The sequence below is a fragment of the Podarcis cretensis genome (genome assembly GCF_951804945.1).
Source record: "Podarcis cretensis genome assembly, chromosome: 7".
NCBI classification, from domain to species: domain Eukaryota; kingdom Metazoa; phylum Chordata; class Lepidosauria; order Squamata; family Lacertidae; genus Podarcis; species Podarcis cretensis.
The window spans coordinates 71433748-71459981 of record NC_137176.1 but is presented as its reverse complement, the minus strand read 5'-3'; the positions used below and the strand labels follow the sequence as shown (position 1 = coordinate 71459981).

Genomic DNA, 26234 nt, shown 5'->3' with positions numbered 1-26234 from the left:
TGAGGTGGGAAAACTCAACTGAGTTTTCAACTGCTCGTTTCCCCCTCCCCAAAAGATACAATATTACATTGTGAAACTTATCGCATTTCAACAAGAAATCAAATAAACAGTGTAACAGTGTAAATAAATCCATGTGTTGGTGAAAACTTCAAGAAGTACTTAAGATGTGCAAGAAAAATGTGGAAGTTTTCTGCAATAAAAAATAAAAAAAGATTGTTTTGGATCTTGCTAGCTCCATTGATAGCTTATCATCTCATAAGCATCTCACTCTCCAATACCTGAAGGCATTGACCCCATTGCACTTCAAAACCTGGGTGGATGAACTTCTGGACCTGAAAACCAAAAAACAAATAATATTTCGTAGATGTGATGCTAGCACTAAACACAGTGGTGTCTGGTCTGAGTTCTAAGACCTCTTTGAATCCTGATTTCCTCACCCACATTTATCGGTGTCTCTTCTAGTCCCCCCTCCCCAATATTTGCTAAGTTTTCTTCATAGCTTTGGAGGGAAGGATATCTGGGGAGGTATTTACTGCCATAGGTTCTTTACATACAATCTTCCAATAAACAACAAATAAAACGATTATTTAGCATACCAAAGTTATTTCTTTTAAAACGTATTATATAGAACTACATTATTTACTGGGACTCTTCTGAAGACATTTACTCATTGGCCAGGATCTAAAGAGCTTCTTTGTGGATGCCCAAACACAGCGGAGAATTAATTGACTTCCCCAACTTAAGCAACAAGGAAGTCCCATGCCATTTTGCAACTTCCTTTTGAAATGCCCCTTAGTTTCAAAAGGAGTTTAACATGTGGCTAAAGAATCTGCTACTTGAGGAAACACAAGTTCAAAGCCCCATTTGGTGAGGAGAATAGGGCAAGAAGAACATTTTTCACATCCATGCCTAAATATATGCACATTTCGTTATTACTCTGAAATGAAAATCTTTAGTGGTTCAGAGATCCACCCCCTCATGAGTAGAACTAGATCCTTTGTTTGGTTCAGTGTTTTAAAACTAAGTATTAAAAGTTCTGCAATTTAGTGTTTTAAACTGATTGAACCTTAAACTTAACATGCATCAAAATGACATAGTGGTTTTAATATTATAATTAGCTTTGGGCTAAATATTTACTTACGATGAAATTGTAACATCTAGTGCAAATAACATGTTTTATTTCACTTTGACTTCAGATGTTTTTACAACTGATAACTGGGCTTGAGTTTTTTAGGGCTCCACAAGACTTGGCTTCTTTTGCTGTTATCCCTCTGGATATATTATTACCATTAGTTAAGTTACTAAACACCAACTATAATACAAAATGCTTTCCTAAAGTATTAAGTACTTTAAACAGCAAAGTAGTTAAAATGCAACACATTTGTCATTTCAGACAGAAAATGGGATGATCCAGATAAAATAACTGGATGATATGCAGAATTACTATTTTTGTCTCGTTAATCAAGCAAATAAAAAATCAAGATATAAAGATATCAAACTGCACTGCAACTAATACTAGCTAAGTGACTCAAATTTACACTTTTAAGAATCACAATCACATTCTAAAGTTTATAAATCTATGGATGGTGATATTCTGCTTAAAAGCCCGGATATTAAAAATCAGATATACTAGACCCTTTAAAAAAAATAAACCTAGTTGTTTGTCATAAATAATTTAAAGCTCAATTTACTTTTTTAAAGTTTCTTAATACTCCCCATAAAACCAATAATGTAAAAATTTAAAAGTCCATGTATTATTTCATTCTTTACCTTCTGATCAGCCACTGCACATCTGGAAAGTCAGGAGCATCAAGTTCCCGAGAATGCATCAATTTCTGTGCAGCCTACTGCTTCATTTAATCCTTGTAGCTTTGAGGAAACCATGTGAAATGTCACTTCAATTTAGGAGCCCAGATTTCCAAACAATTTCTTCATAAACCTTTCCTCACCTCCAAATACAAAATATAATGCATCTGGGAGAGGAAAGGTAAACTATATAAAATAAAACTAAAAATTATTTGGGCCTAAATGCTGACCCAGTAGAGAAGCTGTGGAGAGCAGGAGAGAAGGGTTACAGTTTAATGCTGTTACTATGTGCTGTATATAGCTGGAGGTCAAGTAAGAATTTACCCTATAAGGAGGATTATGGTACTTAGCTGATTAGTGCCTTGACTGCAAAAAGGACATCACTAGGCATTTTAAACTGTTCAAAATGGTCTAATTCGAATGTTATATCAAAATATTTTAATATGTTTACACTCTTGCACTGAAACAGGTTTAAAATCCCTACTGGTGAAAGAGCTGAAAAACATTTTTTAAAGCTTCTTTTCTGAATAATCTATGGCACACTGAACTTATTTTTCCAAGTTAGAAGATATGGGTAAATAGAATTTGGGGGGAGGGGGGTTATGGAGATGAGCATGAAAGGCAGTAAACTTTCATATAAGGTAAAGCAAAGCAAATGAATGTATAGCCTATGCTCTGGGCCTAAAAAAATTAAAATATCCACACCTTCTCAACCTCAAATATCCAACCTTCCCACACTTGTTTTAAAAATTAAGGAGGATCTAGTGCAAAGACAAAGTGGAATAAAGGAAAACACTACACTTTACTTATGCTTTTCTGATGACCCCAAAGCAATTCTCACATGAAACATTTGCTTTAGGGGAACTGATCCTATTTATTTCTTATTTCCATATGTGTGGTGGTAACCACCATATAGAAGGAACCATATTCAAAATACCACACTGATACTTAGTAATACGCCTATGGGTACCACACCAGAGAAAAGCAGCCATGTGTTAGAAGTTTCTAAAAATAGTGTGTGGACAAAATCAGATTGTGACCATGCTTCTGTCTGTATGGCACTACCAACAAGAGAGACAGGAATAAGCCAAACAATCAAGTGCTGAAGGTGCTCCTAAAAATAACTTAAGAGTTCTCTTCAATATTAGGCTCAACCCTAGTTGCTTTTCTAGGCAGGACTAAAATTTGCGCCACTAGCAGCCCATGGTGTGGGGCGGAGACATCATCCTGATACAGGTGTTGCTGAAACTTACCTGGATGAGCTGGTGTGGGACAGGGTGGTGGCAAGGTCAGGGCTGCCCCACCCCAGTACAGATGAACTGCCATGATGCTGGTTTTAAGATGGCAGCTCCATGGCTCCCATCCACCACATGGACCGCTATTGAGCAGCACAATGCAGTACACATGTCTGATGGCAGTGAAAGCTGCTAAGAGCCTCAGCAGAACTAACAGATATACACTCCCCTATACACTCTGCTGAGAGGCTCAGCAGAACTGATAGATATACACAGCAAGCATAGGTCATCAACCAAGATGATCTAGACAGTCTCAGTCCCAAAACTGGGCTGGAATCTGGAAACTGGACAAAAAATGTTTCACTAATACACAAATGGGACCTGTAACAAAATGTTGCCAGTGCCACAGGAGTCTTTTCTGTTCAGAGTCCAACCACTTCATTCCTTCTCTAGGTCTTGGCATGGACCCATCCCAACAGTCAGCATTCCATGTCCACTGCTTGGTCCTCATTGGGCAGTGTGACGTAGGACCTGTCATTGACACACACTGTTGTGAATATCTGCAGGAAACTTCCCCTGCAGTCAAGGTCAGGATAGAGGGCACACCTTCTCTCGCAATGTGCAGAGATGAAACAGAAACACTGAGACAGAGGTGGGGGCTTGAAGTGGGGAGAAAAGAAGAGGACCGTTGAAGATATGGCTGCAGGAAAAGCCCTGCTGTGTTTTGTCCACATACAGGCAAGGATGCAGAGACAACCCAGTGCTGACAGGCTAAGTAGAAGATTGGCAACCTCATTGTCTAGGAAGCCAAAGTGAAGGATACAAAAATGATGAAAGAAGCAATACCACAGCCTGTGTTAATTCTGTACAGAAGCCAGACTAGGAGAAGGGGGGCTAGAATCTAAGCACAGTTGGGTAGAGCTGCCCATATAAATTATGAGAATGAAGAGCTTTCCAGGTCTACTCTGCATAAAGAGTGGCCCAGCATTCTGAAGAACCTCAATGTGGATAGAGGAGAGACCACACCACTGTAAAGTGTTATAGGCAGGTGGGGGCGTTTCCCCATTTAAAGAGTTTTTCCTTAAAATAAATATGCTTCTGTAAATATTGAGATTCACTTGACCATTCTGATATCTTTCTCTTGCATGGTGCCATTGTAGCTACATAAGAAACACTACTCAATAAACTGAGATCACTACTAGCATATGATAATACCCAATTATAGATGTGCTGCCACCAGATGCTTCAGCATCTCAACCAAAAATTTTATTCAGAATGAATAAATATTTTTTTTTATTTATTTAAAAAAGAAAGAATGGAGGTGTTTGGTGAGAGCTCCTTTAACATATATCGCCCCCTTGCCCCCCGGTCCCATAAGAAAATCCATATAACATCCATCATTTTAGACATTCTTCCTTTAGAATCTTTAACCAAGATGGCAAAAGTACAGAGCATTGGCTTCTGACTGCCAAGGACCTTCTCCACTTCCTCAGGCTGAACAAATTCATAACATAACAGGCACTTCCTGGGCATCCACAGACTGAAATGCTTCATGATTACTTTAGCCATTGTCCCTGTTTTTCAACATTGTACCAAGCTTCATAGAAATCCATGAAGTCAACAGGCAGGAGATCACCCTTAGAAGCAACTGTATTAGCTAACTGACTCATTTCCACATTATAGAAGTCAACCAGGATTTTGACAGAATTGCCAGTCCCTGTAATAGAGAACTCACCCATCCCAAAGGCTCTCAGTAATCCATCCAGATAGCCAAGATCCAATCATATGAATAGGCCCCCAACCCACTGGGAGTCCTAGAGAATATAAATCCTATCAGGTCTATGTTTCTTTGATGAAAGAATTACATTAAAGTCCTTCACTCACAGATTACCACCATCCAGCCAAAAGAGATAGAAAGTCAGAAATACATCTTGCAGCATGGATGGGATGGAAATCAGTTTTTCCAGATGCTTCTAGATTGCTGGCCATCTTGGCTGGGGCTGATAGAAGTCAGGCATCCAACAACTTTATACTGTAAATGGCCTTGTGATCTTTGGATGAAGGGCAGTATATAAATGTAATTAACAACAACAACAAATTGAAACAGACCCATTGCAAACATGGTGACCGTGAAATTGTGAGCAATTTTAACCAAAGGGGCCTTGATTATTGTTCTTTATTTTATTAATTTATATATCACATATGCCAAAATGGTCACTACAATCACCCAAAATAACCAACACTGGGAAATCCATTGCTATACCATGTGAGAGGACTTGTGCATTCATGCTGTTTGTGTACTTTTGGGGGACATGGGCCAGCCATTGTTAAATGCATAAATGATACTGGACTACGTGATCCCTTGGCCTAAATTCAATGTAACAGTGTGTGGGCATGGGTGTGTAAAAAAAGTCCTTCTAGGCTTAATCCTAAATTCAATTTCATTGCCAGTAAATGATCAAATTTTATGATGGCTAACAAACACCCTACCCACTTTGAAATGTGATCTTATACTGCCTCTGTTCTGACTTCATATTGAAATTATCTAGCTGCTTCTATTGAGTGGAGCTTCTTGAATCCCAATTCTATGCAACCTCCTCAAAAGTTAGTCCCATTCAGTTCAATACATTTAATCCAAAATAAGTGTGCATAAAATTGAAGTTCTAATTAATTATCTCCTCAACCATCAAATTAAGCAAGTGATGCTTAGATTAAAATTTACAGAATGTGAAATTTTTGCTTACTGAACATTTTGGGGGATATGAATGAAATAAAAACAAAAGATGAATTATGCATTTTGACTTTCTTGTATTTTAATTATGACAGCAGTAGTGTAAGGATGGTGGTGGTAACTTTCTTTCTCCTTTGAATTTTCAGAACCCAGGAGATCAGGGTTAGATGAGGCTTGACTACAAAATGAAAACTAATTATAAAAGATATGGACACTTAAAGTGGGCCTGCTGATCAAATATTTGTTAACTAGTTGAAAAAGAATACCTAAGTATTCACTTCTTGACTTCACATAAAAGAGCCTCTGGCAGTCTTGCTAAACAAGGAAGTCATGTAAGCTTTGAGATTGGTAGTAGGAGGTCTGCGAGACTGAATAGAGAAGAAGATGGAGGAGGTGATGAAACATGCTTATTTATCATATAAATACTACAGCCAACTTGAAGTTTCTTAATTATTTTTCAAAATATTTCAAAACATAAAACACTTTAAACTAATAGATTCAAGGTTACAATCCACAAAACGAACACTGAGATGTGCTGCTAGTTCTTTAGTATCTAACATTAGATGAAAGGCATGACACTGCATCTATGAACAGCACCAGTGTAGGGGCATCATTGATCTCCCGCTAAAGCAAAGGATAAGAAGATATGAATTTTGAGCATGTGCTGCTGCTAAGCAACCCAGTTGAGAAGTAAAATCCACATCTTCTCCCTCTGAGTTTTTTCTCCCTAGGTCTCCATGGAGCCTTAAAAGCAGCCATTAGATTGTGTGGGGTGGAGGCAGGATCTAGAGATGAACAGGCACTGGAATCTACAGAAGAGCCAGTTGCTGATTGCAAGTCTTTATATTAAGGCGGTTTCCTACTACTGTCAATTGACGTCGGAGTCCAGCTGTCAGGTGTCAGAACACACAAATATCCAGAAATAACTCAAACACTAACTTGGAGGGAAAGCAGCTGGCTGAGTGAGTAGAGCAGTATGAGATCTCGCCACTGTCACTGAACTAAAGTCCAGCAACTGGGGACAAGAGTCTGCGTGGGCCTGCTTGTTGCAATCCTGCCTTTTGACCTTTGTGTGGTAATAACCCAGATGTCAGTTCCCTGCTCCATACCACTGTCTCACCTGCTTCCTCCAGGCTCCCATGCGCTCATCTCTGCCAGGCCAGGAGCACCCTGGGAAAGGACAAGTGAGCAAGTTCCTACCTTCCTCTGCAAAGGTGCAGAGAGGAAAAATACCATCCCTGCAATTAAGCTGGGCTACCAAGTTCCTTTGGAGAGTGCCTATGGAAGGCCATCCTGTCCTCCTTTCTGGCTTCAAGCTGAGGTTTTTTCTGCCAATGTGATCCTCCAGTGTTCCAACTACCTTGGCAGTGCAGTGTAACTGAGAAACAATCTCTCACCCCTTGTCCAAGATCCAACATTGGAACAGGAGATGAGGTTATCCTCATGGCCAAGAACAAGATCCCATTAAGTGTGTGGGGTCCAATAAATCAGGTGTTTGGCTGACTACTAAGGTCAGTTAATATTTGTAGTAAATTACAAATTACAAGAGGCATAATCTTGTGTTGCTTTTCATGAAAGTAGATTGTTTCAAATATGTTATTTTAAAAACTCAAATAAAGTTATCTTTATCATTAATATCTACAGGTTGTGGACATATTCTTACATAAGTATGCCTACAGAGAACAATGATTAAATTACTAAATGCAGAATTAACTATTGTGCTGATAACTTTTATATTAATAACTAATGTTTACTTACTTGGACTGAATATATGTACAATGACCGCTCCCCACATCAAATGGGGGGCTGCCTTTTGTGTGGTTGCTCGCAGCCCCCCGGATCCCAGTGCGGCTCCTGGTAGTACAGGCTGGCTTTGCGCTCCCCAGGCTGGATACCTGGAGGTCTCCGCCTACCTCAGCCAATCACCCAATCCTGCCTGGGGAGGCATTGCCAGGGGATTGGCCAGGTAGGGGGAGGAACCGCCCTGCCCACACAACGGAAGGTGAATCTTACCAGAGCTTAATTACTTACTTGGACAGAATATATGTACAAAAAGAATGCATTCTCTGTTTACCCTGAAACTTGACATTTGAGATAAATATTTTTAAGACCTACCTATTTTTGTGATTGTAATTTGTTTTAAAGTCATTTAATGCTGTATTTTAAATTGTTGTAACCCACCCTGGGGCCTTAGGGGAAAGCAAGGATAATATAAGAACAACAACAACAACATTCAAATATTTTGGATAGAGTTTGAAAGGATGCAAGAAAAGCTCACTTAAAATATCTATCCATAATAAGAGTTCAACATTAAGATACAGAAAGAGAAAATGGACATGCAATTGGAAAAAGGAACCTGCATGTGTTTTCTTTTTTCCTCTGCTGTTACATATGCCAAAGTGGTTAAAGGAAAAGGTTTTCACTTTAGAATATAGCTTTTGCTAGCTGCTTTTAATGCTTTAAGCTTGGCCTCTGTGTTAAAGACCAGCCCTACTGATGACTCAACCAGCTCATATGCACAGGCATATGTCAAATGCCATTTTGTAACAGTGAAAGACAGTTATTTCTATAGATACACGCATGTCTCCTGCTCTTGGAGAAATACGAGTATCCTCAAAATTAATCATAAAACATCAATACTGACTTAGCTTACAATGTTAGAAGAGTTGTTCAATTCAGATATCATATTTTCTCATCCTAGTCCCGTTCCCCTGTCTTGTGAGGATTGCGCCCCTCGCCTCCCCATGTTCATGTTCTATAACCAGTTTACTATTGCAGTTTAATCAGAGCTGACTTTGTCAAAATAGAGTTGGAGGGATCCATCTTGAGGGAAGTGGATAACAGTAACCTCTAATTAGTTTTCTGTTGCTGGGGTTAATGGCATTTCAGGGGGCAGGTTTAGATGGGGAAAACAGTGCAGAGGATAGAATTAAACTCCTCCCACAAAACACGGCTGCTCCAATAAAATTCAGGGCTCCACATGGCAGCTTTGAAACTAAAATTAAAATGTCATGAGATCTAATCAAAGATCTCACATGTCACATGTAGTTTGGTCCTACTGCTGATGTTTAAACACGGCAACTGGAAAAGCAAGCATATTATTGTGAGGCAGGGAATTTCATTAGAAGGGGCCATTTTGATTTTATTTTGATTATGTATTTTAGTGATTTTATTTAGTGATTTTATCTTGTAAACTGCCCTGAGACCTGTGGGTATAGGGCAGTAAGTAAGTAAGTAAGTAAGTAAATGGTAAAGGAGACGGGCAACAGATGATGAATTTTGAGGCTTAACAAGGAGAGTGCCAATAGACCAAAGACAAAGGAGTATTAAAAAGGGGGAATGGGTGCATAGAAAAAAGGAGAAAGGCTGTGAAATAGCCAATTACCATGGGCTAGTTCGTCAGTATCAGGTGTAACATGGCTGCACTTCAAGGTACATCAGTTAATGGGGAAGATCATATTTTGTTCAGGAGTTTGGGGGCAGAGAATCACTTCTGGTTACCAGTAAATATACATTTATGCTAGGGTTCTAAGTGGGCCAATCAGAATGTATGGTTGCATTTTTATGTTTAAAACCCAATGGCTTGGGATAATCTTCAAACATATTTCTAAAGAATTGTTGGTTCACGGAAGATGGATTAGGAGATATCGCTGGGATAATAATGAAAGAACAGCTTTTCACATAAATCCCAAATTTCTGTGAAGATAAAGTTGGACAAAAGGTTATGCTATGTTTGATACAATGCAATACATAATGCTTGTGAAAATAATGTTGTTGGTGATGAGATCTGTCTAGCCTATGCAACAAAATTTGATAGATCTATTACATAAAGTTACAACTATGCAAATTTATACTTGGACAGTCTCAGTGACCTGGACCACCTGGACCATGAAGAGAGAATCTCCTGGGTGATTTGCAAACTTTCATATTCATACAACTTCGACTTAAAATATGGAATTGTAAGAAGTGAAATATTTTGTACCCATCTAATGCTAAACTTCTGCATTAGTGGGAGAAATCAGCTATGTGGTTATTTCACCTGCCAAACAATTCTCTTTGGAGTAGCTACACACTGAAATATATGGCATTCTCATTCCCATTGATTGAACAGCACTTTGCTGTGTGACCACACTATTAACTCATATTTTAAGGGTAGCTTTTCCATTGCAAAATGTCATCTTTAGTTTCAAATGGCATTTGTATTAAATCTGCATAACAGTTTTTGAAATCAGCAATGCTTCAATAGCTTATAAATAACTAATAACACACTTAAAGCACAATGAAACCTGAATAATGCCTTTCTTGATCAGTAATTATAAAAAGCACTTTGTTCAGCAGAGCTGAACTGAATACCATATATGAATTTTAATTTTGCACATTGTTGCTATTGACTGAAAATTCTTTTCAACCATCCAAGCATTCAAAATATGTGTTAAGTAAAGATCATCATGCAATTTGCTTGAGCTTTTCGCCCTTCACAGTGAAGATTGTCAGGTGAATATTTTTTTCTCTATGGAAATAAGCTAATATTAAAAGAGAGAAATCAAAAGAACATTGTCATACCTCTATAAACCATGTTTTTACATGCAAAAATGTTTCTTTTGCCATAGATGAATGTACACTTTATCAAGCACAGTAATGACTCTACAATATTATTTTAGTTATATAACTGATTCCCTGTCTCAGTAGTATTGCAAACAATTTTTGACACCTATGCATCATCATATACATGGCTAGTGATCTCAGTTCTCCAAGAGTCTGTCCATACATAGCCAAATGGTACATCCAGCATAAGAGGGGAGCATCAGCAGGCTTGATTTGAAATAGTTAAAAAAGGAGCTGTATCAGCGCCTCCACTGTCCCTTGCACTCCTCTGCTGAGGAACCCAGAGTAGCCTGCATGCCTCACCTGGCCACCCAGAGCAGGGTGGGAATTTGAATATGTGCAGCATGCACCTTCTGAAATTCTTCCCCCTAAATAGGCAAATGAGTCCTGTCCCATTTGAGTTCCAATTTGGACTTCCTGGATTAAACTATGGATTAATGGTTTTAGAAGTGGGAGAATATCCAGTTTTTCACACATTTTCAAATATTTCCATTCCTTCCTACTTCCTTCCAAGTGAAGACAATAATTCCTCTTACTAATCCGGAGGGTTTGGAAAGGGTACTCACAGTGTGAGGAAACCTTGCAATGGGTCTGCCCTAAAACCAGGAAGCAGCAGAAGTCAGGAGAACTTGTATTCAATGGAGAACAACTGATTAACAACTTGACATGGCAGGTAAGACTTACTGCACAGACAAGACTAAACTTCCAGCTAGTTGCCACGAAGGGAACAACACCCAGAGAGAGGAGGGGAGTTTGTTGCAGACTAAGTATGTTTTTTATAGAGACAAGTCACATTCATTATAGTTCATAGTTCAAAATGATTGCACCCTAACAAAACTACAAAGAATACACACACCAAGTTTATCAAGATCTGATACTTATTTTAATAGAACCATTGAGGCATCTAATCATAAGCCTGCATTTTTATTAAAGCTTATATGTTTAATCAGGGCCTGTATCTTAAAAGACCAGTCTTAGAAGACCAGTTGCCTAAAAAAACCTTGGCAAGATATTTTTACTCCTAGACAAGGGGCCCCCCTGATTTATAGCAGAAAACAATTCTCAAAGTCGTAAAAAGGGAATTACAGGCTGAGAGCCAAGGTTACACTGACCCTACAAATTAAGGGTGGATAAATAGTAAAATGAGCCATATCTTCTTCCTAAGGTTAAGAAGGTCAAGAGCAGTGAAAAAGCATCTAGCTGGCAGAAACAGAACATTTTCTGGGAAGACTTTTCAAAAGCTGTTTGTTTCTTAAACTAAGATCCTTTTAAGATTTCTTTTCCTTTTAAAAGGTTGTTTATGTATTAAATATATTAGTTTAAATATAATTATGCAAAGGATTTAAGAACTGCTAGATTCCTATTTCATATAGTTGTAAGAGTTGTAACTATCCTGAAATTAAGTCAGCCCCCCCCCCCCTTGCCAGACAGAAGACGCCAATCGAGCGCTCTTGATATATGGTTGTCAGGCCTTTTGTTTAGAAACCTTCAAATGAAGGAGATCTCTCAATGTTGATGTGAACTCAATCCTTGACATGCATAAGATAAAAATTCAAGATTAATTATCTGTTTTGGAAGGCAATAGGGCAAGGAGGGCAAGAGGTGAGCTGGTAATTAAGATTCCTTGTTGAGACACATGTAAGATATATTACTACTTATTTGTCATTTATAGATAGAAGAATATATAGCTTTTTGATTTCCATAAAAGGGCAAGAAGGAAATGGGTGTATCTTTTGTGATTGGTTCTAGCAAACAGCCAATAGGAATTTCAACCAGGCTGATTGGACAGAGGCAGCCACAGGAGGAGCAAGGGGGCTGGATTAAGGAAATATAAGTGCTGGCCAGAATGGCAAGAGGTTAACCACAAGCAGGGTGCTACACCATCTTCCTTCTGTATGTGCAGTCTTTCTCACTGATCCATATTTCACTGAGGATTAAAAATGACCCTTTCTCTTCCAGGAAGCATATTGAATGAAGGCAGTGTTTGCTATACAGTATGTCTGATAACTGCAATACTTTTCCTCTGAAGTAAAATTAGGCACACTTCACTTTTATATTTCCCCAAAAAAACTTTACTTTGAAGGAAACTGACAGTACATATTACTTGCCCTAAAACCTAGAGCAATTAGTCAGACACAACAGGCAACCTAGTTCAAAGGCAGGCAGGAGTGCAGTTTCTCTGTGCTGGAAATTATTGCATGATCCAATCACACCCAGTGCAGGAATAGGACAGAATTACACATCAACAATGGAAGCTGATTGGAAGGAGCCAAGGGCAGAACAATGAATTATGCACAGATGTATTGGAAAGTCTCTTTTGCAGCTGAGCTCACATCAGCCTTACTTATTTAATTAACGTATTTCTTGTAGCACAATAGCTGTCCTCTAGCACACCTGCGTGTTCCAATACAGAGTTCTGTAATTAATACAGTATTATAAAGAAGTACTTCATCCATCCATAATCATACCCCACAACTTTATACAGGAAATAACTTGTGCAGCAGGACAAAGAATATCTAAAATTCCTCTGTTTGCCACATACTTCAGGTTTGAAAACACAGCAGGAAAAGGAAGGAGTTGCATGGCAGGAAATATATGGTAGGTTCCCATGAAGTTTAAATAAAGAGGAGTGAGAAAGACTCTCCCCCTGGAAGAGAGGGCAGGGGTTGTGGGCGGGACCCCCGAGCTCCACCTCTAGCAGGGGGCGTTAGCCCCCTGCCTTCCACTCACCTGGCTGGCGCCCATGCAAATGTAGTACTGTCCGGGAAGAGGCATTTGTATGGGGAAATTGGTGAACATGGGAGGCACTTAATCATTCTCCTCTCCCCGCCTTTTCCTTTCAGCTGGAGGCCAGCTGAGGGAAAACAGGTTAAACATTACTGGGAAGGGCTTTAAAAATGGCTTGTTTATAAATATTTGTAAACCAACCTAGGATCTCACTTGATGAAGGGTAGCTTAAAAATAACCTTAGTATTCAAATAAATTTATGGGAGGCAACCAATGGCTAAGCAACCCACATCTATCAGTTGACATTTCTCTGGAAATGATCTGCATTAGCACTGCAAGGCAGACATGGGGTTAGGAACAATAGAAGGCAATGTGTAGTTCCATCCCAATTTCAGCCTTGCCGGAGAAGCAGCAACAAGGTTTAACACCTCCCCAATTCTCAAAGCCTGATTCACAAGCACCATATTACAGTGGTACCTCGGATTACATATGCTTCAGGTTACAGCCCCATTGGCTGAAATGGTGCTTCAGGTTAAGAACAGTTTCAGGTTAAGAACGGACCTCCGGAACAATTCAGGTACTTAACCCAAGGTACCACTGTATTTATCTACTATGTGCAAAACAGATTTCTTTGTTTTGTAACTGCCTTCAGAAGTGACTATGGCCAGATCTTGAATATCTTCCCAAAACAAGTGCAGAAACCTTGATATCTGGTCTGTATCTAGATAATTTCTGCTTGTTTGTGATATGCCAATGCCATTAGCTCTTAATTAGATGAATTCAACTTCTTGAAACTGGGCAGTTCCATGCTAGACACTAATTAAGTCTGTATCACTACCAGAAATTCTGAGACCCATCATATTCCTGCCTACAACTTAGCTCTATTTCTGCCTCAGTTTCACTACTTGGCTCTCACCCAGCATAGCTATTGACTCTGTCTCTGGATTATCTCTGACTTCCTGATTCTGACCCTGCTTGACTCTTGTCCTGGCTTGTGACTGCTGCTACATATTTCAGTAACCCCTGACTCATTGGCTCTGAGCCCTACTCCTGTGCCAGGTGGTAGCTGGAGTTCAATTACCACTGCTCCTAAAGGAGGCTTTCTATGGCCCTGACAGCTTGTCTCAGTGTGTTCCATCAAGCAAGATTTTGAAAGAATAAAAGAAAAGTCAGTCAGTAGAGCCAGCAAAGAATACACACCAACATAGCTCAATGCTGATTTAAAACCAAAAGAGGAGAGATACAAAAGAGATCTGTGTAGAAGAAAAAATTCCATTTGTTTAAGCTAGTCTGGATTCTTAAGGCCCACAACTACCGTTTGCAGTAAACCATCTTTTCATTACAAAAATGTTTTAAGAATGCACTTCCTTTTCCATTATATCTTTTTGCCATGATGCAGCAAAGTGAAACAGCAGCAGAAGCTCCATCCCTTCAGAGTGCTGTTACGGCCTTAGTATTATGTTGCATTTGTCTGTTGTGATAAAATTTGAGTCTACTGGCAATACAATTTATAAATGAAAATAAGATATGGAGGAAATAAAATATCTAAAATATTCACAGGTGTGGGGACATAAAGATCAACAGTTAGGTGTTTTTTTACAACTATCAAAACCAATTCCTCTTCCCCCGAAACATTTGCTTCAACATAATAGTTTTATAAAGAATCATACTTTTGAGTTAGGGTATTTAAATAAAATCCCTAGTCCTGGTACTCTTTCTAATGGGTATTTATACTCCGCAACTTCACACACAAGGTATGGTGAGTTCATCCCTGCATTGCACAACCCTCTAGGAGCTCTGATAGTTCCAAAAACAACAACTACTACTACTACTACTACTACTTCTACTACTACTACCATAAAACTGTGCCTCCAACTCAGAGACAATCCAGGAGAGACCCAGTAGAAGTAATGGAATCATGCTTCCCCTGTCTCTTCCACAGCTAAAGTCATTCATCAGGACAACCAAGGTTGATTCCATGCCCAAATCAGACCTGAACCCAGATTGGAATGGGTTCAGCTAATCAGTTTCCTCCAAAAGTGTATGCAGATGAACCATCACTACCCTCTCAATTACCTTACCTAAATAAGGGGTTATTGGCAGACACACCACAACCTTCTCCTTCAAGCTGGTGGGGAACACCCTAGCATGCAAGGTCAGCTCTCTATTTGCATAAGCAAGCCAAGATGAGGAATGGTCAAGAAGGCTTAGCCACAAGCACTTTGCCCATGTTCTCAGTAACTGGAACTGATCCCAAAGAACTGAATAGATGACTCACCAGATACTAACTGTGGCATCAAGATCAGCATAAAGATGAGCAAATTTGTCCCCTAAGTGCCTAGCAAACGTATCTGAGCAGGTCTTTGATTCTTTCAATGCCCTATTAAGTGGGGCAGGCAGTAACAACTTTTTGACCTCAAGAAAGAGCTCTGCTGGGCAGCTACTTGACAATGCTCCACCTGTTTCACAATGGACTATGCATCACTTCTGCTCTAGCTATAGCCCTAGACTGCTTTATCTCTCCTAGCTCTGAGGAATACCAAAGACTACAATAAGCTCCAGTGTCACAGCATGCAACCTAGTATGACCATGTGAATAGCTCTCCTCAGCTCAGTGTTCAAAAATTAGGTAAGGTCCTCAACAGAATCAGCAATTTTGGCTACTGGAAAATCCCCCAGAGCATTCAGGAATATATTAGATTCCATAAGTCTCCAGGGGCAGACCACTGTGGTGGAGAGGGGACTAAGGCCATAAGCTCAAACTTTACCAGATAGTGGTCTGACTATGACCACCTTCCAATATCCAGACCATAGCTGTCAACTTTTCCCTTTTCTTGTGAGGAATCCTATTCGGAATAAGGGAATTTCCCTTAAAAAAGGGAAAATGTTGACAGCTATGATCCAGACTATCCCATCTGGGGATAACAGTCATCTGGGGATTCTCCAACACCACACTTGATTCCAGCTTGGCCAGAGACGTTGTGGTGCAGAAGGGTAGGCAATACACCAATCTGTTTCATTGTCCTAACAACAGGTACAGGCTCTCAAGGCTCACTAGAAGTGAAAGAGTTTTCTGCTAAACAGAATAGATGTTCTATAGACCACAGTGACTCCACTCTCCCACTGTGGATAGTGCTGCACCAAGAACCCCAGCAGGCAGAGCCGAGTCAAATCCACTCTACGCAGCTTGCCAACCTCAGTCTCAGTTGTATAAGCCAGGTCAGCTCCTTCATCAATAATTAAATAATGGATGAGGGTAGTCTAATTACCTGGCATTGAATAACAGCTAGGGGCCTCAATAGCCAAGTCACTAGTTACATGCAAGGTAGGATCAGTAGAAAGGATGGCCTGAAGCCATTGTTCCTCTGTTTCTCGGATCACCATGCCATATCATACTCTCTTGGAAATAACTTGTCGCAGGATGCCCATAACCACCACCCTCACATATCACACTGCTTGTTCTGCATCAGACATCTTAAGTTTCACCACAATCAGAGTACAATATTTGACACAATAACCACAAAGCCAGCACACCAATGGCAACATACACAATTAACTAGCTAGCTAGCTAGCTAGCTAGTTATCCAGAATAACCAAATGATCCAATATTGTAACCAATAACTCATCATCTAAACTCTTGTCAAATTTGTTTCCTTCAGTATCCCCCATTCACACTTTACACACTCTTTCACTCTTGTCTCTCACTCAGCAGCAGCTCATCCTCTCCAGAATATTAGAGGGTGGTGCCCATACTCTCATTGCTCCCCAAGTATCACTGCTTTCAGAACCACCCCGCATGGTGTTACCTCTACAAGGGTGACATAACAGTAGCAGCCTACTGCTCCTTTGTGGTGGCGCCTTTTATAAGGCTATGGTCAAATTAGACTGAAAAAGGCCATCTGTTTCCAGTCTTCTTCACCTCCTCTGAGGTTTTACAACAAATCAAGGCAAGTGGGTTGTGGGCAATAGGAAGGGCCAGGTGAAAGCCGTAAAACACCCCAAGTCTCTCCCCCCGCTCATTTCTCACCACCTAGTGAAGAGTTCCAGTAGCGCCCTTCTAGAACATGGTATAGCACCATGGTATAGCACTATTAGCACCATGTATTTCGAGAAGAAGTATAAAAAGATTATTATGGTGAAATAATATGAAAACAGTGCACTGAAAATGAGGCCATGTTAAGAGTGTTCCAGTTTTATGCAATAGTTTTGAAGATACAGTGGTACCTCAGGTTAAGTACTTAATTCGTTCTGGAGGTCCGTTCTTAACCTGAAGCACCACTTTAGCTAATGGGACCTCCTGCTGCCACTGCGCCACTGGAGCACGATTTCTGTTCTCATCCTGAAGCAAAGTTCTTAACCCGAGATACTATTTCTGGGTTAGCAGAGTCTGTAACCTGAATCGTCTGTAACCCAAGGTACCACCGTACAACTTAAAGAAAAGAATCAAGTAGTCAGTGCAATACTGCAGGTCTCTTATCAAATGAAAATAGTGGCAATACACTTTCAGGAATCAGAGTGACACAAGAAATAAAGTGAGTAAAATACAATGATTTCAGCCAGAACATTTTTAGAAGGATCAGACACTTTACTTAATTTCTTTTTCACAGTTTAGATACAGTTCGTTGTTGGATTTGTGGAAAGTGGACTATCCTTATACAGTAGTTTCCATAACCACTACTGTTGGTTCATGGTGCATTTACATTGTAAACATATAAGATGTGTGTAAGAAGCAGTTCATTTTGGATTTTTTGTTTGTATATAGAAAAACATATTTTCTACAGAAACAGAAAATTGCTACGGAAATATAGCACAATGACAATACTGTACTGGATATCACATTGTAACATTGTTATGAGTCAAAAAAGCAGTGACGTTTAGAGTACAATGTTTTGTCATTCTTGTTGGCGTCCTTCTGTCTTGAGAGACACGGGAGTGCGCCTCTGGGGGTGAAGTCAAACTGCTGTGTTAGTGGCACCAAAGTGACCCGCCGGGGCGCAAGCCTGGGCAGTGTGTATGGCGATCTTGAGCTGCCCAGATGACAATCCCCCCTCTTGGCCTCGCTGATGTAGTCCAAAGTAAAGCAAAACAATATGTTTGGAACTAGCTTGGCTGCAAGAGTTGCCAGAAGGAGGCGTACAAGGCGTCATCCAACCATCTTAGGGACCCACTCCGGATTAGCCTTTTCTTCTCCCAAATTAAGTAATATTATTATTAACATAATAATCCTACAAGGGTAATCCAGTATTATTTTCTCCCCAAGGCTAAGTCAAATCACTAAACAACTGAAAAAGAAGCATGAAAATTCATAGTACAAGGCCAACCCTGTGGTATTTTTTAAGAAACATGTCTTTCTTTTCAATAGAAAGACTTTGTAAATGAGAAAACATCAAAACAAAGCTCTCTGCTGCTTCTCTGTCATGCACAGTGCCTAAGAATAATCATTTGACTTTTCTCAGGAACCATTAGTTGTCTTATGCCCCTCTGTGGCCAAACATGCACCTTCTCACTGTTAGCAGCAGGAATAAAAAAAAGAGATGAGAAAGAAAGCTGGGCATTAAAGGCACTATGTTTTCATCCTCAAAGGACAACAAATGAGGTCAAATGCAAAATGCATAATTAGAGTTAGGTTCTGTACAGTTTGTAGCAATTTTCATTCCCATTCTTATGCAATGATACGTTCATCTGAATATGCCCAAAGCACTTCTGAACTCCATTGCAGTGCAAAGAATACTGCTGCAAATAGAGCTTCTGACAACCCAATGTTAGCTGGGTTTTCATTCTTTGATGAAAGACTAGTATTCAGAAAGGCCAGTAAATATAACCAAAAATGAAGGGTTTTCTGAAAACCACTTTAATTAAAATTAAAGATTAAATAAACCAAAGCCCACAGGACATTAGCGTCTTACCAGAGAATCTCCCTATAAAACTATATTGAGGCAAATGCAGGCACTGAATTAGGACCTTGTTACAATTCATTTTTAGAAGAGAGTAAGATAATTATTCTATTTTTTCCCCTCTACCACCTTTCATTTCCATTGCAACATGGGAGACGCAAAAACAAGTTCATTCTATGCACCAGCTAAAGCAAAGACATCATTCTTCCAACAAGGGGATTTTATAATGAAATACAATGTCTAAAATAAAGAATACATCCAGACTAGTGCACATTATTAGCATGTGTGTGCAATTGCCGTGGGCCTGTGAGCAAAATTGTGCTGCTTCAGCAAAATGGAGTTAGGAATGTTAGGAAAGTGACACATGTTTGGGAGTGCACGGCATACCACAACACCACATGCATGCAGGCCAGAATAGCAGTATATGCAGCAGCATTGCAGTGTAGTTAATAGAAGCAAAAGGATTAGCTATAAAAGAAAGCCCCCAGTTAAATATACAGCTAATAAAAGAAGAGCCACTCAGTAAGCTTCCTAACTGTGGAGGAGGAGGCACTTTAATAAATACTACTGCTAGCATGCAGTACGTGTGAGAAGGCAACACATATTCAGGATTCCACAAAAGACAAGCATGTGTGTCTGGCACACTCCAGGAAAATAAAATTTAATGCTACATTTAATGCTACATTACCAGTACAAAGCAAGAACACAAATTTCGTATTAACATTTTTTTATTCAGTGCCTACCGGTCAGCAGCTCTCTCACTCTCTCTCTAGTATAAAATACTAGCTACAAATAAAATCAAAACTGTCAAGGAACCCTTCCTACTTAACCACTAAAAAAATTAAAAGCTACTTTCTTCTACAATTTGAATATAAATGATTTGTTAAAAGCATTTGCATGTCCCCCTGTTAAATGTTCTTTTTTAAAAAAAAATGCAAGCTACTCATTAATTAGTTACGAACAAAGTAACAACTGCACAATCCTAAGCATGTTTATTTAAAAGTAAGTCCCACAGTGTCCAATTGGGCTTACTACTAGGATCATGTGCATGGGATTGCAGTCTAAATATATTTAAAGGAGAAGGGCTGCACAATCAGAAATAAAAAATGAATTTATTGCAATAGTAAGCAGAAAAGAGTAACAAATAAGATACATGTAAGTTGTTCATAATTGTTACTTTAATTCAAAACAATTTACCAACAAATCAATATGTTCTTCAGTTTATTATTGATAATAAGACAACTGAAATAATTTATAGTTCCTTAAGTGACAGGATAAGAGTTACTTACATATGTAAGTCTTTAAAAGTTTTCAACTACTGTAGTAACGCTATAAAAATGCAATCGCCATAGCAGGCAAGCATGGCTCAGCTTGTTCCTAATACTACATATATACCATTGTTTGGGGGGGGGGCATAAAAAGAGCTTCTTCCCTAAAGCACAAACTGACATGGACAACTAGCTCAGGATTCTTTGAAGAAGTAAAATAAGCCTCAGACTAAAATATAAAACTAAGTTTAAGGCCACAGTTCTTCTCTTATTACGGTAATCATTATCATGGAATGTGCTTACTGCTACATCTAAAGCTATTTTAAACACAGTACAAAGATTTACAGACACAAAAAGCATAGAGAGAAAAGGAATTTGTCTCTTTACAAAAGCAAGCATGCAGCCTGCTGAGTGGGAACTGCAACAACACACATGAGCAGAACAGAATAGGTTTGTGGGTGCCTGAGAACAGTCAGCTAGCCTGCAGGCCTTGTGATATGCACTTTAGGGGTATGCAGTGTTTTAGACTAATAATCTGTAGTTCAACCATTTTTATTTCAATTTGTCAAGTTTTGAAGAAATGACAAAAAAAGCCCAGGGGGAAAAAACTCTACAACTTGTGATCTTCTAAACTGAACTATCTTGCAACACCATTTATTAAAACCTGGGTGCATCATTGTGAAAGCTTGTCAGTTTAATTATTGGCAATAAAAAGTGATGCAAAACTTGTTTTGAAAAAGAACCAAAATGATGGTGGGTACACAGAAGAGGAAAGTGCTAAGGACAATAATCAATAATACCATAATAGCCTTGTAATTAACAGCAGTTTGTGCTGTTTAGGGGGAAGTGGAACATTTCCCAAAATTCTTTCAAATAAAAAAGATGAAGATTCCTTTGCTGTTCAGAGTATTACTTGCTCCCTATTCTAGAACACTTATGACAATGCATTGCTAATCTAAAACTATTGCTTGCTTTCTCCCTTGTTCACCTTCACACATCCTTTCAGCTAAATATTTTTTACTTGCCTCATTAAATACCTAAATGTTTTTTAAAGTTCTAAATGCCATTTATGCAGGGAATGCCTACTGATTAAATGTCACAAAACATACCAATTACTAGAAAATGCAGGATAGCATTAAATACATGTAAGAACTCGAAACAACCACCACTCACTTTAATCAACAAACCTTTCTTCCAATCACTTCACTAAAATAACAAAGAGAACCCATAATGAAATAGTGTTCAAGACTGGTTGACCTGCTGCAAAACATAATCTAATCATTCATTATGGATATACTTAAGATAGTTATGGAAATGTGCTAAGCTCAGAAACAACCTCTTTCCCTCCCAAGGATATTCCTTCTGCATATTTTTGCGAAATATATGCAGGACTGCTAATTTACACCCTATAGCAAATTATTTACGGTCAAGTGGTCACAACCTTGTGCATTGCCATTTTCAAACAGCAATGATTTTGCCTCACAAATATTCCATGAATATTTCATAAGTGCATGGGATCTATACTTACTGCTACCTATCTGATCATGCTAGTTAAAGTGCTTCAGAATGTACCCACATTGCAGCTTGCACATTTTTATTGCAGTAATGCAGTCATTTAATTCCTGCATAACAAGTTTAATTTAAATATATTATGCAAAGCAACAGATAAGTAATGAAACACTAATTTCTGCTATACACATCTTAATATTTCAAGGTCTGATTATGTGCAATTACTAACTGAAAAGCAAGCACATGCACATACTGCTGTCATGAACGTTCCAGTGCTGAAGGGGGAAATGCTACAGTCTTACTTACCTAGCATTATCCAACGTTTGTGCAAAAATATCATTTTGTAAAATATTTGGAGGAGATGAGAAAACTCCATGAAAATGTGATAATACAGAATTGCAGACCTGGCGCAATGTCTCAAATTGCATTTTTCTCTCTTCCCTTCTATTCCTCCTTACCACCTGTGCAAAAACTCATCTGTTTTGCAGTCACCATCAAATGCAGACATGCCAATCAAGTTCCATATTTCTCCTGATTTCGATAAAAACTGTGACTAAATGAGCAAGGGTTGATAGTTAATTGTACAGTCATTATTCTTTTAATTCAGTCGTGGAAGATTTAGCACCCGTACTGCTTTCTCTTCACGGTAGCAAGAATTCCAAACAGCAGTGAGCTTTCTGGGCATTCCCAACTGAAGTGTGAAGCTGAGCTGCTTTCATGTACTCTACTCATATTTCTCTAAGCCTCTTAAAAACACGCAGTGAATAGATGCTGTCGTCAGGAGTTTCTGCACATCTGGCTGCCAGCAATAAAATCTCAGAAGTAATAAAAACGAGGACAAGGCATCTTCACACAGTTACTACTGCCTGAGAGGAGGAGGAGGAAAGGGGGGGGATTTCTGCAGCTTCTCCTCCTCCTTTCCTCTCCTGTAAAAATGACTAACACCAATGACAGCGTACATAGGTCTCCCCCTCCCAGCAGAACAAGGCAGAAAGACCCCTCTAAAAATAGCAACCATATTCTTCAAATGATAACATGTAGCAATGAGAATGTAACAATAGGTTCTTTGTCTTCACTTTTTGAAAAGCTGCATCATATCTTGCATAAGATAAAAGGCAATTCTGTCCTTTGCCAGTTTAATTTATTCTCCGTAGACAGCTAAAAGTACAGCACACAGCCTACTCTTCATTATTGTTCTATTACTTACTGCACATACTGTGCTCCAAGCATTGAAGCAATGATTTATCACACAGATTTTCAAATTCTCCCAAAATAATTTGCCACTTAAATATACTGTGGGCTCCGAAAGCTCCAAAGGCAGAAACCTGCAGCACATTTTGGGTGTTTGCTGCATTCTGTTCACTAATGTTAACAGCAATCAAACCAATCAAGTGCTCTGTATCAGTCTATCCGCTTAGCAAACTATAGGATTGTAGACCTATCACTCCAATACATGTACAGTGCAGCAAGGCAGTGACTTGCCTGCAAGACTATTCATCTAATGGAACACAGTTAAAGGTTTTGTAGTGTAGTGTGCACAGCAGAGAAAATCTAAAATACAACCATCCATGAATACAAATTATCATTCCACTGCTATTCACTCTTCTTCTGGACCAAACTGAAGCTTATATATGCTATCACTATCATAGGGGAGTATGCCAATTAATAAGATTTGCCTTATAATATTAAGTACTGCATGCTGAAAATCAGATATTCTATCAGCCACTTGGAAACTCCCTATAAAAAATAAAATACAGTGAGGGCTATTATGAAAGCCTGTGCACGGAAAGCAATTTTAGCCCCTAAGGAAAAAGGAATAAGCAGGTTTACAGCTAATTAAGGAAGTGCACCGATAGGCTCAAAAGGGAACCCCTGCAGAGCCAAATGAATGACAGCCACAATGCTCAGTGTTTCAGAGTGAATATGGAAAGATGAGGGAAACACAGAAGAAACAGGAATACCCAAACCATGAAAAATAAGGTATTTACACTAAAACATGTTAAATAATATATAATGTCAACATTAATCAGTTAACTAAGAGAACTAAGTTATTGATTTGATTTTCTAGCAGCATCTTTTAGTGAGTCATGCTCATATTTACCAGATGAAGGTTTGTCAAATAAAAAGTGAGCAGGTCTGAAGTATAATTTTATTTGGCCCTTGTAGAGGATCAACATCATGTTTTAGGTAAGCTTGCATTTTCTCCTAATGATACTGAAGCGAGGCAATTTAAATGTTCAATACCATTGCTAATGTTATTAGCATTCCATGCACATGGCAGGTAGTTCCATTTTGATAGTGTTCAAACATTCCTTATTAAAAAGTAACCACATATTTTCTTAAAATTCTCCAATAATAAGTTGATCAGATACCCATCTGCAGCAGGAGAGGAGTAGCAGCTGGGACAACTGCAGAGCATGTTAGACTTTGACCATCTTTCTGCTCTGTTTTGCTGCTGCTCTCCCTGAAAGGAGATGTCAGACAATCTCTGGAGGACCCAGGCCCCCTGATTTAAAGCAGTTGGTCTTGACACTTGACTTCGGGGTGGGGTTGGAGTGGTTAAGAAAAAGAAATCACAAGTCTGATATGAACTAGGGCTAGGGAGTGGGGTGTTGGTGCTGAGTTTTGATGTTTATCTGCTAGTGAGTAGGAATATTGCTTTGTTTATTTTTGTGTATTGCTAAAGTCCCCCCCCCATAGGTTGTATAGGATATTAATGTAGTATAGGATCCCCTCTTTCTATGGTATAATGTATAATATATACGATTTTCAATATAAATTGCTTGGGGACTCTTGGGTGACAAGTGACAAACAAGTTAAATAAATAAATAAATAGAAAACTGAAGCTCATTTCCATTTTTACATTTTTGTCTGCATATTATGACCACAGATGTCGTAGGCATCTAATGTCTACATGAAGTCGCTAGTAGAGATCATTGGGCATTGTAGTTTATTGTCTATTTAATTTTTTTTAACGTTTTAAATTATCATTGTTAATTATTTTTATCAATAATTTTATTGCTTTACCTCTTTTTTGCAAACTGTTCTGAGGTTTTTTTTTAATAATCCCACAGTGAACAAATTTTATGAAATTTAAATAAATATAGATTGAGGTCCAATTTTTAATTGTTTTAAGTTCCCATTAAATCAATAGGACTTTAGTCATGACTAACTTTTCATATAGATTTCAATGGGAACCAAGTGCAACTAGTCTGGCTCCAATCCAAAGTTTCACACTGGGGACTCATGGAAATATTATTGTATTGCTATTTCTTGTTAGATGTGAATAAATTTAAATATCAAATAGACAACAGATTTAATTATGATCAATTAGCAAATATCTGCATACCACAGGGATGGTTTAAGTGTGCCTCAAGAGACATAGTGTGATTCACAAATCATTCAATGCAATTCCAGGGCAATTTCAGAAAGCAAATCTAACGTAGTGTCCTCTTTTTGCCCTCCTTACTCTCCCATTCAAATATTGGTGAAGAAGGTAAAACCAAAGAAGGAATGAAAGTAATATATGGAGGATGCAAAGTAGCTGGACTCTGGGGAAGAGAAGCAGGAATATTCTGGCTAGAAGGGAAAAAAAATGGAGGTATGGTACTGTTGGGCAAGAAGAACTGAGAAGAAGAAGAAGAAGAAGAAGAAGAAGAAGAAGAAGAAGAAGAAGAATTTGGATTTGATATCCCGCTTTATCACTACCATAAGAATTCTCAAAGCGACTAACATTCTCCTTTCCCTTCCTCCCCCACAACAAACACTCTGTGAGGTGAGTGGGGCTGAGAGACTTCAGAGAAGTGTGAATAGCCCAAGGTCACCCAGCAGCTGCATGTGGAGGAGCGGAGACGCAAACCCGGTTCACCAGATTATGAGTCTACTGCTCTTAACCACTACACCACAATGGAATTATTGGGGTGGGATGGAAAAATAACATAAAAGTGAAATGTTTTTTGGACAAAGGAGCAACAGCAAGAAGACTCATATTAGCATTTTTGTACAGGTCTATAAAATTTGGCCAGTCTTATCAATCAGTTGTTACCAGAAAGTAAAGGCAATTATTAAAAGCTACCTAAAAATGCATTCTTCCTTTTACATTTACATTTACATTTTCTGAGGTTACAATTGTCACTAGCCTACAAAAACACAATAGAAAGATGGCTGTGTTTACCCAAAGTTAATTAGAAATTGATTTGGTAAGATGAGTGTTCAACCTAACTATTCTACTTTCAAAAGCCACTTTATGATTTTAAAACTTAACTGTTGTATTTGAAATTATCCCAACCCTATTGTAATAATAATAATAATAATAATAATAATAATAATAATAATAATTTATTATTTGTACCCCGCCCATCTGGCTGGGTTTCCCCAGCCACTCTGGGCGGCTTCCAACAAAGATGAAAAATACACTAAAATGTCACATATTAAAAACTTCCCTGAACAGGGCTGCCTTC

At 38.7% G+C, this 26234-nt stretch overlaps 1 protein-coding gene across 33 annotated transcripts in view; it reads right to left on the bottom strand.

Annotated features, from left to right (window-relative positions):
• Nucleotides 1-26234, bottom strand: part of RIMS2 (regulating synaptic membrane exocytosis 2) — a gene marked incomplete at its 5' end in the record, with an annotated part of 372013 nt that overhangs the window by 220651 nt on the left and 125128 nt on the right. For 3 of the 33 annotated variants that reach the window (XM_079984103.1, XM_079984100.1, XM_079984111.1), the window contains one exon: nt 22081-22657. The exons of 22 other annotated variants lie outside the window; for them this stretch is intronic. In XM_079984103.1, coding sequence (XP_079840229.1) covers nt 22081-22202 — 122 coding nt within the window. Of the gene's footprint in view, nt 1-22080; nt 22664-26234 lie in introns of those variants that run through there. 8 more of the 33 variants (XM_079984096.1, XM_079984126.1, XM_079984109.1 and 5 more) reach the window with 5 other exon arrangements.